Source organism: Octopus bimaculoides, chromosome 30, assembly GCF_046866305.1.
Source record: "Octopus bimaculoides isolate indiv1 chromosome 30, ASM4686630v1, whole genome shotgun sequence".
NCBI lineage: Eukaryota > Metazoa > Mollusca > Cephalopoda > Octopoda > Octopodidae > Octopus > Octopus bimaculoides.
The window spans coordinates 15,127,112-15,140,578 of NC_142957.1; the positions used below are offsets into that span (position 1 = coordinate 15,127,112).

The 13,467-nt window shown below is 41.7% G+C and overlaps 1 protein-coding gene across 6 annotated transcripts in view; it reads left to right on the forward strand.

Moving 5' to 3' along the window:
• The window catches only part of LOC106872908 (papilin), a 147,947-nt gene that overhangs the window by 64,350 nt on the left and 70,130 nt on the right, over positions 1-13,467 (forward strand). For all 6 annotated transcript variants that reach the window (XM_089346501.1, XM_089346502.1, XM_089346503.1 and 3 more), the window contains exons 14-22: positions 1,701-1,965; positions 3,667-3,903; positions 4,487-4,735; positions 5,514-5,768; positions 7,132-7,380; positions 8,198-8,404; positions 10,278-10,331; positions 11,302-12,300; positions 13,301-13,467. The exon at positions 13,301-13,467 is cut by the window's right edge and continues 19 nt beyond it. In XM_089346501.1, coding sequence (XP_089202627.1) covers positions 1,701-1,965; positions 3,667-3,903; positions 4,487-4,735; positions 5,514-5,768; positions 7,132-7,380; positions 8,198-8,404; positions 10,278-10,331; positions 11,302-12,300; positions 13,301-13,467 — 2,682 coding nt within the window. The remainder of the gene's footprint in view (positions 1-1,700; positions 1,966-3,666; positions 3,904-4,486; positions 4,736-5,513; positions 5,769-7,131; positions 7,381-8,197; positions 8,405-10,277; positions 10,332-11,301; positions 12,301-13,300) is intronic.

The window sequence follows — 13,467 nt, forward strand, 5'->3', positions numbered from 1 at the left end:
TCACCACAACTTTCTCTCACTCTTACTTCCTGTTTCTGTTGTACCTGTAATTCAAAGGGGCCAGCCTTGTCACGCTCTGTGTCACGCTGAATATCCCCCGAGAACTACGTTAAGGGTACACATGTCTGTGGAGTGCTCAGCCACTTGCACGTTAATTTCACAAGCAGGCTGTTCCGTTGATCGGATCAACTGGAACCCTTGACGTCATAAGCAACGGAGTGCCAACAACAGCTTAAAAGCCGCACTATGTGCAAGCTTCTAAGCTAGTTCCTGTGGAAGGTTAATTGGGCCTACGACCCTAAAACTTGTTGTTGGCACTCCGTTGCTTATGACGTCGAGGGTTCCAGTTGATCCAATCAACGGAACAGCCTGCTCGTGAAATTAATGTGCAAGTGGCTGAGCACTCCACAGACACGTGTACCCTTAACGTAGTTCTCGGGGATATTCAGCGTGACATAGTGTAACAAGGCTGACCCCTTTGAATTACAGGCACAACAGAAACAGGCAGTAAGAGTGAGAGAAAGTTGTGGTGAAAGAGTACAGCAGGGTTCGCCACCATCCCCTGCCGGAGCCTCGTGGAGCTTTTTAGGTGTTTTTCGCTCAATAAACACTTACAACGCCCGGTCTGGGAATCGAACCCGCGATCCTATGACCGCGAGTTCGCTGCCCTAACCACTGGGCCATTGTGCCTCCACTGTACTCTAGGTGTAACAGCCATGAACTGACATGGCCTACTGACACAAAAGTTTTCATACATGCACAGGAAGGGGTCGCATCACCTTCCACCCATAGAATTTTGCCCAAGGAGGGGAAAAAAATTTCAGTCTCTTTTTGAATGCACCTTGCATGTATGTGTATGTACATGGGCATGTGTGACAGAATTGAAAGATCTTAGGCATGTCATCTCTCTTTCTCTCTCTCTCTCTCTCTCTCTCTCTCTCTCTCTCTCTCTCTATCTTTCTCTCTTATTCTTCTCTCATCCTTTCTCTCTCTCACACTCTCATTTTCTCTCTCAGTCTCTCTTTCTTTCTCTGTCTCTCTTTCTTTCTCTGTCTATCTATCTATTTATCTATCAATCAATCTATCTATCTATCTATCTATCTATCTATCTATCTATCTATCTATCTATCTATCTATCTATCTATCTATGTGTCTATCTATCTATCTATGTGTCTATCTATCTGTCTATCTATCTATCTATCTATCTATCTATCTATCTATCTATCTATCTATCTATCTATCTATCTATCTATGTGTCTATCTATCTGTCTATCTATCCATTTATTGGAAATTTTTGTAATATTTTCATTCTTTTTTTTTTTTTGTACATACCCCAAACGTTTTCTCGATGCCTTTTCATCGTTATCCCCATTTTAATTTTTTACTTTATTTTCGTCCCCATTGAAAAGAAAAACTCTACATTTGTATTTTGTCCCCTCTATGTTGAGCCCTGTGTGGCTAATAAAGAAACATATCTATCTGTCTATCTATCTATCTATCTATCTATCTATCTATCTATCTATCTATCTATCAATCAATCTATCTACTCGTCTGTCTGTCTCTCTTCCCATCCATCCATCAATCCACCCATTCATCTATTTATTCATCTCTCTCTCCCTATTTTGTAATCATTATAATCACACCTGTTGTCATCTCCTGTCCCTCTCTCTCTTTCCTTCCTGCGCTCATCAAACACATAGGTATCCTGCTGGGAGACTCTCTACGGATGTTGCCCAGATCGAAGGACAGCTGCTGAAGGACCGGGCCACGCCGGATGTTCCACCCCAACCAGTTGTGTCGACAGTCACTATGGCTGCTGCCCTGACCGCGTAAGTTATGCACGTGGCCCCAACTATGCTGGCTGCCCTGGTTGTCAGAACACTGACTATGGATGTTGCCCCGATGGGGTGACCACAGCTGAAGGCCCAAACTATGCTGGCTGCTTCGCAGGGACGACTAGATCAGGTAACATATACATACCTTTTATACTTTTGTTTTTTATTTTTGTTTTAGTTATTAGACTACTGCCATGCAGTACTGCACAGACCCGAAAGATTTTTGCCAAACAAATCAGCCCCTGTACTTCTTTTCCTTAATTTTTTAAATAAAAATTTCATCATAGGCGAAGGAGTGGCTGTGTGGTAAGTAGCTTGCTTACCAACCACATGATTCCGGGTTCAGTCCCACTGCGTGGCACCTTGAGCAAGTGTCTTCTACTATAACCTCGGGCCGACCAAAGCCTTGTGAGTGGATTTGGTAGACGGAAACTGAAAGAAGCCTGTCGTATATATGTATATATATATATATATATGTGTGTGTTTGTGTGTCTGTGTTTGTCCCCCCAACATCGCTTGACAACCGATGCTGGTGTGTTTACGTCCCCGTAACTTAGCGGTTCGGCAAAAAGAGACCGATAGAATAAGTACTAGGCTTCCAAAGAATAAGTCCTGGGGGTCGATTTGCTCGACTAAAGGCGGTGCGCCAGCATGGCCGCAGTCAAAGGACTGAAACAAGTAAAAGAGTAAAAGAGAAAGTCTTTTTGGCCAAACTGCTGAGTTATAGGAACATAGAAAAAGCAACACCAGTTGTCAAAAGAAGGGACAAACACACACGCACACACACGTGTGCCAGCGCACGCAGACACACACACACACACATACACATACACACAATGTGCTTCTTTCAGTTTCCATCTACCAGTTACTCTCCTCTGCTCCTAACTTGCTCCCTCACTGTCCCCTGTTTTCCAGAATTCTGTCACAGTGTTCCTTTTACTCATTTACATATGAAGATACATATGAAATTGGGGGCCTTAAGTCGTTGTTGCTCCTAATTTGTCCTCCATACCACTCCCCCCTATTTTCCGAATCATATTACTCCAGCTCCTTTTTGTTCCTTTCACTAAAAATAAGGATCATACCATAAGCTACCCTCCTTGCATCTAATTTGTCTCCCACACTCTGTTCCCTCATCATCATCATCATCATCATCATTTAACGTCTGTTGTCCATGCTGGCATGGGTTGGATAGTTTCACCAGGGCTGGTAAGCTGAGGGGCTGCACCAAGCCCCAGTCTGATTTGGCTTGGCTTTCTACGGTTGGATGCCCTTCCTAACGCCAACCACTCCGAGAGCCTAATGGGTGCTTTTACATGCCACCGGCACGGGTGCCAGTTGCGTGACGCCAGCATCTGTCACGGTTATGGTTTCACTTGGCTTGAAGGGTCTTCTTCTCAAGCATGGCATTTTGTCAAAGGTCTCGGTCATTTGTCATTGCTCCCGTGAGGATCAACACTCGAAAGGTTCTTTTCACGTGCCACCCCCTGTACAGGTGTTATTTTCAGTGTTTTGCTGCTGTTGCAGCTCCTCCTCCTCCTCCTCATCATCATCATCAGCAGCAGCATCCCCTTCCTCCTCCTTCCTCCTCCGCCTCTTTACCTTCTTCTTCCCCTACTACTACGTCTGCTGCTGCTGCTGCTACTACTACTACTACTACGTCTGGTGCTGCTGCTGCTACTACTACTACTACTACTACTACATATTCAAATATTAAAATAGGGAGCTTACCTTAAGCTACTACTGTCCCTGAATTCTAATTCATCTCTACATTTGTTCCCCTGTTTGTTTTTTTAAATTTTTAATTTTTTATTTTTTATTTTTTTTGCAGATCACTGTTCCTTAGAACACGACCGTGGTACCTGTTCTGACTACTCCCAGAAGTGGGGCTACGACCATGAGACTAGAAGGTGCAAACAGTTCTGGTACGGTGGTTGCGGTGGAAACAAGAACAGGTTCGACGACGAAAGAGACTGCATGGAAGCCTGCCGTGATCACAGCAGGAGAACCCACCCTCACACTAGGCCAACACCCCGCCCCACCCGGCCACCAGTCACAGGTGGAAATGGTGAGAACAGTTTCGGTAATACTTTGAAAGAATGTGAACGAGACTTTTATTATTTTACTTGTTTCAGTCGTTTGACTGTACCCATTTCAGAATTCTGCCTGAGTATCCCATTATTTTGATGTTTTTAACCGTTTTTTTTTTTTTAATTCAACCTTACTATGAAAGTAAACAAACAAAGTTTGTTTTTAGAAACGTTGGGATGTATTGAAAGATACAGAAATAAATTTATTTCTCATACGCGTGATAATGTTATAAATAGCATGATCAGGTTAAATTCTCCATATAATGCAGAAAAATACGCTACTGGCCAGCCATGAGACTCAAACTCACATCTCTGTGATTACGCGTCAAGTGTTTTACCATTAAACTAAACTGCCCAGCAATGAATTCTTCTGCAATTTTAGAGCTTATAAATTTAGCTTCATAAGACGCTAACATTAAATTCAACCTTACGATGAAAGTAAACAAACAAAGTTTGTTTTTAGAAGCGTTGACATGTATTGAAAGATATTGAGATCTTATGTGAATCTAATGTCCATGCCTCTCATTTGTTGTTTTTCTTTTCTCTGTTCCCTGCTTCCAGTGGACTGCTCTGCAGAACCAGTAGCTGGCTCCTGTTCTGACTATGCACAAAAGTGGACCTATGACACAGCTACTGGAAGATGTAAGCAATTTTGGTATGGTGGTTGTGGAGGAAATACGAACAGGTTCGACGAAGAAAGGGACTGCAGGATAGCTTGTCAAGACCGCAGGACTCGACCCAGCCCTCATTACACACGAAGACCCGAGGTAACCGCAAGGCCAACCCGTGCCCCAGTGACAGGAGGAAGTGGTGAGCATATTTTGGAATCACTATTACGGTTATTTTTATCATTGGGTTGTTTATATCACTACCTATGCCCTACTTTCATACATATAGATATATATACATATGTATATAGTAAGATAAATAAGGAGTAAATGCATGTATACACATATACATACATACATACATATATCATCATCATCGTCATCATCGTTTAACGTCCGCTTTCCATGCTAGCATGGGTTGGACGATTTGACTGAGGACTGGTGAACCAGATGGCTACACGAGGCTCCAATCTGATTTGGGAGAGTTTCTACAGCTGGATGCCCTTCCTAACGCTAACCACTCCGAGAGTGTAGTGGGTGCTTTTACGTGCCACCCACACGAAGGCCAGTCAGGCGGTACTGGCAACAGCCACGCTCAAAATGGTGTATTTTACGTGCCACCTGCACAGGAGCCAGTCCATCGGCACTGGCAACGATCTCGCTCGAATGTCTTTACGTGCCACCGGCACAAGTGCCAGGAAGGTAACGCTGGGCACAGGTGCCATATTTCAAGTAAACCAGAACATGGAGAAAAACCGATTATGGATTTGAAATTAGCACCAAAAAGATAGTTAGAATCAGTAAAAAAATCTCATGCAACAGGAAATTTTTTCCAAATTGTTTTTCAGTGTTATTTTCAGAATTCTGCTCCAAAGTCCCTAATTTATTTATTTTTTTCCCCCTAAAAATTAGAAATCTTATGTTAATATAAACTTCGTGCCTCTCATCTGTCTTCCTTTGTCTGTGTTCCCTGTTTCCAGTACACTGCTCTGCAGAACCAGATCGTGGCACCTGTTCTGACTACGCACAAAAGTGGGCCTTTGACACGGAAACTAGAAGATGCAAGCAATTTTGGTATGGTGGTTGTGGAGGAAATACAAACAGATTCGACGAGGAAAGGGACTGCATGGTAGCTTGTCGGGATTACAGGACTCCATCCGTCACCCACACTCATACTCATCGCACCCGAAGACCAACACCAGAAGCAACTCGTGCTCCAGTTACAGCCGGAGTTGGTGAGTATTGTTTTATTGTTTTTCATGAAGTTTTAACACACTGGGTCTTAAACTCATGCTCCAGTATCAGAAATAAATGTTTTGATAGTCTTAGGCCTCACCGAGGCAATGACTTCTGACCAAGACCTTTGGAAATATGCTGTGCGTGAGAAGACCCAGCAAGGCATGTGAGACCAAAATCCAAGGGCTCTGCCTGGGATGTAGCCAGCCCACTTACACGTAACATTCCTTCTTTGGACACTAAACTCCGCTTGCGAAGACCTGTTGAAGCAAGTGAAATCGAAATCGAACTAAATCTGTAGACTGGCACCCATACCAACCTCTCCTTCATTGGACACTAAACTCGGCTTGCGAAGACCTGTTGGGGCAAGCGAAAGCAAAATCGTGATGGCACCTGTACCAGTAGATCACTAAGAGCACCGTCTGAGCGTGGCCGTTGCCAGTACCGCCTGACTGGCCTTCGTGCCAGTGGCACGTAAAAGCACCCACTACACTCTCAGAGTGGTTGGCGTTAGGAAGGACATCCAGCTGTAGAAACTCTGCCAAATCAGATTGGAGCCTGTTGTAGCAATCTGGTCCACCAGTCCTCAGTCAAATCGTCCAACCCATGCTAGCATGGAAAGCGGACGTTAAACGATGATGATGATGATGATGATGTTTACAAAGCATGATGCAGAATAGCGTTTTTTACGTCTGTTTTTCCATGTTAGCATGGGTTAGATGAATGCATATTATTAAGGCATTGTTTTACTGCCCAGAATCTGATGCTGTTGCCATAATGAGGGCAGTAATTTTTAGGCACTGGAGGCAGATAGACATACACACACATACAGGAATACATGTACATATATATATATATATATATATATATATATATATATATAGGGTGTGGTGAATAAACTGTCATCTATATCAGTGCTGCTCATGCCAGTGGAACGTTAAAAGCACACCTGAATGTGGGGTATAACGGGCCCACTTATGAGTAGCCCTCATTCATTGGACAATGAACTTTGCTTGCGAAGGCCTATTGAGGCAAGTGAAAACAAATCAATCCAGCTTGTGAGTGGATTTGGTAGATGGAAACTGAAAAGAAGCTTGTTGTGTGTGTCTGTGTCTGTGTTTGTCCCTCACCACTTCTTGATAACCAGTATTTGTTTGTTTATGCCCCCATAACATAGTGGTTCAGCAAAAGAGACTGATAGAATAAGAAGCAGGCATTTTTAAAAAAATGACTACTGGGGCTGATTCCTTCAATTAAAACCTCTTCGAGGCATTGCCCCTGCATGGCCACAGTCTAACGACTGAGACAAGTAGAAGATAAACTAAAAGACACTCACGTCTCATCTGTCTTCCCTGTTTCCAGTACACTGCTCTGCAGAACCAGATCGTGGCACCTGTTCTGACTACGCACAAAAGTGGGCCTTTGACACAGAAACTAGAAGATGCAAGCAATTTTGGTATGGTGGTTGTGGAGGAAATACAAACAGATTCGACGAGGAAAGGGACTGCATGGTAGCTTGTCGGGATTACAGGACTCCATCCGTCACCCACACTCATACTCATCGCACCCGAAGACCAACACCAGAAGTAACTCGTGCCCCAGTTACAGGTGGTTAGTATTGTTTTATTGTTTTATTGTTTTATTGTTTTATTGTTTTATTGTTTTATTGTTTTATTGCTTTATTGTTTTCCATGACGTTTTAGCACAGTGAGTTCTAAACATTTCTACCGAATTTTCCTCACAGAACCCAAATTTTTGAATGGATTGTCCGCTCAATAAACCAATTTAATTAACTCACAACAAACCAATTTAATCAACTGACAACAAACCAATTTAATTAACTGACAACAAACCAATTTAATTAACTGACAGCAAACCACTTTAATTAACTGGCAACAAACCAATTTAATTAACTGACAACAAACCAATTTAATTAACTGACACGCTTTTTAACTATTAAACATGAGACCTTACCTTAAGCTACTGTCCCTGCCTCTAATTTATCTTTCTCTTTCTGTCCCCTATTTCATGAATTCTGCCATGATACCCTTTCATTTCTTTTTGTATGAAAATAGGGACCCTAAGTTGTTCTTCCTGCCTCTAATTTGCCTTAATCTGACTGTTCCCTATTTTGAAAGTAAATTCTATTATTCCAGGCCCTTTCCTTATAAATGACAGCTGGGATGTTACCTTAAATTTCAATCCCCACCAATTAATTTGTCTTCCTCTCTCGTCCCCTGTTTTCAGAATTCTGTATTTTCCATTCCTTTCTTTGAATCCTTTACAACTGAAAATAGGAATTTTGTTTTTATTCCCTCTGTTCCTTATTTTCTGAATTCTGTCACTCCAACCCCTTTTTCTTCATTATGTAAAAAAATAGGCATCATGCTTTAAGCCACTGTCCCCTTCACCTGTTCCCTTTTTGCAGATGTCTGTTCCCTAGAACACGACCGTGGTACCTGTTCTGACTACGACCAGAAGTGGGGCTACGACCCTGAGTCTCGAAGGTGCAAACAGTTCTGGTATGGTGGTTGTGGAGGAAACAAGAACAGGTTCGATGACGAAAGAGATTGCATGATAGCCTGCCGTGATCACAGGGGACCAGTAACCGCTAGACCTACAACAAGAAGACGAGGTTTGTATGATTTAATTAATTAAACATTTTAATTAATTAATTAGGTGCAGGAGTGGCTGTGTGGTAAGTAGCTGGCAGAAACGTTAGCACACCGGGCGAAATATTTAGCAGTATTTCGTCTGCTGCTACGTTCTGAGTTCAAATTCCGCCGAGGTCGACTTTGCCTTTCATCCTTTCGGGGTCGATAAATTAAGTACCAGTTACATACTGGGGTCGATGTAATCGACTTAATCCCTTTGTCTCTCCTTGTTTGTTCCCTCTATGTTTAGCCCCTTGTAGGCAATAATGAAATAAGTAGCTTGCTTACCAACCACATGGTTCCGGGTTCAGTCCCACTGCATGGCATCTTGGGCAAGTGTCTTCTACTATAGTCTCGGGCCAACCAAAGCCTTGTGAGTGGATTTGGTAGACGGAAACTGAAAGAAGCTCCTTCGTATATATGTATATATATATATATGTGTGTGTGTGTGTGTTTGTGTGTCTGTGTTTGTCACCCCAACATCGCTTGAGAACGGATGGTGGTGTGTTTATGTGTTTACTGCATCAGGGCATTAGCAAATCTGTGGTATTGAGCAGAATATTTGCTGTAGGCCATCTTTTTATACCAAGACAAAACAATGTACATGATAACACTTCCAATCAGTTAAGACAAGAAGCCATGAGAGCCATTGCCTGGTACTGCATCAGGGCATTAGCAAATCTGTGGTACTGAGCAGAACATTTGCTGTAGGCCATCTTTTTATACCAAGACAAAACAATGTACATGATAACACTTCCAATCAGTTAAGACAAGAAGCCATGAGAGCCACTGCCTGGTACTGCATCAGGGCATTAGCAAATCTGTGGTATTGAGCAGAATATTTGCTGTAGGCCATCTTTTTATACCAAGACAAAACAACGTACATGATAACACTTCCAATCAGTTAAGATCAGAAGGGATCCCTTTTTTATCATACCTAGGGCACCCACAAAAACAGGAACAGTTCCTTCTTTAAGATTCCACTTCTTTTGTATTTCAATTTCCAGGTCTTTATATTTACTGAATTTGTCAAATTCTTTTACAGATATATTTTCATTAAATAACAACAAACCAATTTATTTAACTGACAACAAACCAATTTAATTAACTGACAACAAACCAATTTAATTAACTGACAACTAACCAATTTAATTAAATGACAACAAACCAATTTAATTAACTGACAACAAACCAATTTAATTAACTGACAACTGACCAATTTAATTAAATGACAACAAACCAATTTAATTAACTGACAGCAAACCAATTTAATTAACTGACAACAGACCAATTTAATTAACTAGCAACAAACCAGTTTAATTAATTAACAACAAACCAATTTTATTAACTGACAACAAACCAATTTAATTAACTGACAACTAACCAATTTAATTAACTGACAACAGACCAATTTAATTAACTAGCAACAAACCAGCTTAATTAATTAACAACAAACCAATTTTATTAACTGACAACAAACCAATTTAATTAACTGACAACTAACCAATTTAATTAAATGACAACAAACCAATTTAATTAACTGACAGCAAACCAATTTAATTAACTGACAACAAACCAATTTAATTAACTGACAACTAACCAATTTAATTAACTGACAACAAACCAATTTAATTAACTGACAACAAACCAATTTAATTAACTGACAACTAACCAATTTAATTAACTGACAACAAACCAATTTAATTAACTGACAACAAACCAATTTAATTAAGTGACAGCAAACTTACATCTATTATTATTGTTGTTATTATTATTATTATTATTATTATTATTATTATTATTATCATTATTATTATTATTATTATTGTTGTTGTAATTATTATTATTCAACAGGATGTCAAGACACCCGTTATGGATGCTGTGATGATCGCCAAACAGCTGCACGGGGTGAATATAAAGCTTTATATATTTTTTCATGCATGCTTGTTATTGATGAGGAAGCTTGTTCATTAGGGATGGTGGATCCTCTTTACCATTTGTAGGAGAGTTTCCACTCACATTTAAATTAGAAACTGCTCCCTGACAAATTCCCTAAGTAACAACAATAAAAAAAAATTGCAGACTTAGATACTAAAACTGGAATTTATTCTGGAGGGGACAAATAAAGAACATGTAAAACAGGGTTTATTTCCCTTGGTTAAGGTTTTTCTCACACCGTCCCACAACACTACTGCAACACCATCCTAACAACACTGTCTCTGCCACTCACTCTACACAGATCTACAACACCCCACAATACTAGCACAACATCCTAACAACACCCCACAATAGGTGATAGGTGAAAATCCACACAGTAGAAGCAGTACTGTCTTGTATGTATTTTTTAATTATTTTTATAATTTATATATCTTTATTTTATTATAAATGCAAAACACCACTACAGAGGATCGATGTAAGCTTAACTCTTTCATTACCAATCTGGCTTAAACTGGATCTGGCTTAAACTGGATCTGGCTTAAACTGGATCTGGCTCTGTAGTACAAATGTCTTGTTTTCAAAAGTTCTAAATTAAAATCTTCCACCAAACCTTAGTCACAATTAATGTTCCTAACACTAGCTGAATGATAACTAAGTTATTTTACTAAATTTGTTATATTTAAAATTAATTGAAAGAAACACAGAGCATCTCAACAGAAATACAGTAACAAAAGGGTTAAATAATAAACCGTGATAGGTGAACCATGATATGACGAAGGATTATTGTACTAAATCTACAATAATCTAGGACAGTTGTAACTGCATCTCCTAAAAATCTTCTCGAATGCACATCATATGTAACTTCCAGTTATATACACCTGGAATTATTATTTTATTAAATAATAATTTGTTTCTTTCTTTTCATGTTTCTTCATGCAAGGTCCGGACAAGGAAGGATGTCCTGAAAGAACTTGTGCTGTTTCCAGATATGGCTGTTGTCCCGACGGAGTGGCATTTGCTCGAGGTCCCGAATATGAGGGTTGCCGAGTTGTACGAAGGGGTTGTGAAGCTACCCAATACGGTTGTTGTGAAGATGGTGTCACAGCCGCCAGTGGCCCCGATAGATATGGATGCCCAGAGAGAGGCTGTGCTGATTCCAGATTCGGCTGTTGCCCAGATGGAACCACGTTCGCCCGTGGTCCCGATTACAAGGGATGTCGTTTGGTAGTAGGCGGATGTGCTGGTACACGATACGGTTGTTGTGAAGATGGTGTCGCAGCCGCCAGTGGCCCCGATAGATATGGATGCCCAGAGAGAGGCTGTTCTGATTCCAGATTCGGCTGTTGCCCAGATGGAACCACGTTCGCCCGTGGTCCCGATTACAAGGGATGTCGTTTGGTACTAGGCGGATGTGCTGGTACACGATACGGTTGTTGTGAAGATGGTGTCACAGCCGCCAGTGGCCCCGATAGATATGGATGCCCAGAGAGAGGCTGTTCTAATTCCAGATTCGGCTGTTGCCCAGATGGAACCACATTCGCCCGTGGTCCCGATTACAAGGGATGTCGTTTGGTAGTAGGCGGATGTGCTGGTACACGATACGGTTGTTGTGAAAATGGTGTCACAGCCGCCAGTGGCCCCGATAGATATGGATGTCCAGAGAGAGGCTGTGCTGATTCCAGATTCGGCTGTTGCCCAGATGGAACCACGTTCGCCCGTGGTCCCGATTACAAGGGATGTCGTTTGGTACTAGGCGGATGTGCTGGTACACGATACGGATGTTGTGCTGATGGCGTAACAGCAGCCAGAGGCCAAGATAGACTTGGCTGTCCAGAGAGACAGACATGTAGCGATTCTCGATATGGATGCTGTCCTGATGGAGTACGATCTGCACATGGACCAAACTACCATGGATGCGAACCTCGTCACGTAACAGAAAGTAAATATAACTTCCGTCTTATCATACATGCATGTGTATAAGCCTCTGTGTCTGTATGTGTGTGTGTGTGTGTGTATGTGTGTTCATTTGACTGTGGCCATGCTGGAATACCACCTTAAAGGGGTTTTTTCAGTTGAAGAAATAGGCCCCAGGACTCATTCTTTGTAAGTCTAGTATTCTCCTTCATTGGACACGAAACTCAGCTTGCAAAGACTTATTGGGGCAAGCGAAATCGTGATGGCACCTGTGCCCAGCGTCGCCTTTCTGGTACTTGTGCCCATGACATGTGTAAGGATTTTCGAGCGAGATCGTTGCCAGTGCCCCTGGACTGGCTCTTGTGTGGGTGGCACATAAAATACACCATTTTGAGCGTGGCTGTTGCCAGTACCGCCTGACTGGCCTTCGTGTCGGTGGCACGTAAAAGCACCCACTACACTCTCAGAGTGGTTGGCGTTAGGAAGGGCATCCAGCTGTAGAAACTCTGCCAGATCAGATTGGAGCCTGGTGTAGCCATCTGGTTTCACCAGTCCTCAGTCAAATCGTGCAACCCATGCTAGCATGGAAAGCGGACGTTAAACGATGATGATGATGATTATTATTATTATTATTATTAAGGCAGTTAGCTGGCAGAATCATTAGCATGCCGGGCGAAATGCTCAGTAGCATTTCACCCATCGCTACGTTCTGAGTTCAAATTCCACCGAGGTCGACTTTGCCTTTCATCCTTTCAGGGTAGATACTTGCCCATAGTACCATGTAGTGGGATTGAACCCAGAACCATGTGTGGCTGGTAAGCAAGCTACTTACCACACAGCAACCCCTGTGCCTTGACAGCATTTTGTCCATCTTTCCATTTTAAGTTCTAATTATCCCAAGGTGAACATTACCTGTCATCCTTTAAATTGCCGTTTAACTGCATTGCATTTATATTTCCTAAAACATTATCTGTGCATGAAAATCTTAATTTAACTAATAATGTTTATCTTTTGTTGTTGCACAGGTGACTGTACTTCTAACAAGGACAGTGGCACTTGCAGAGATCATGCCATCAAATGGTTTTTTGATAGAGCTAGCTCATCTTGTCAGCAATTCTGGTATGGTGGTTGTGGAGGCAATGGTAATCGTTATGATACAGAAGAAGACTGTCGGCGTAAATGTCACCATCGA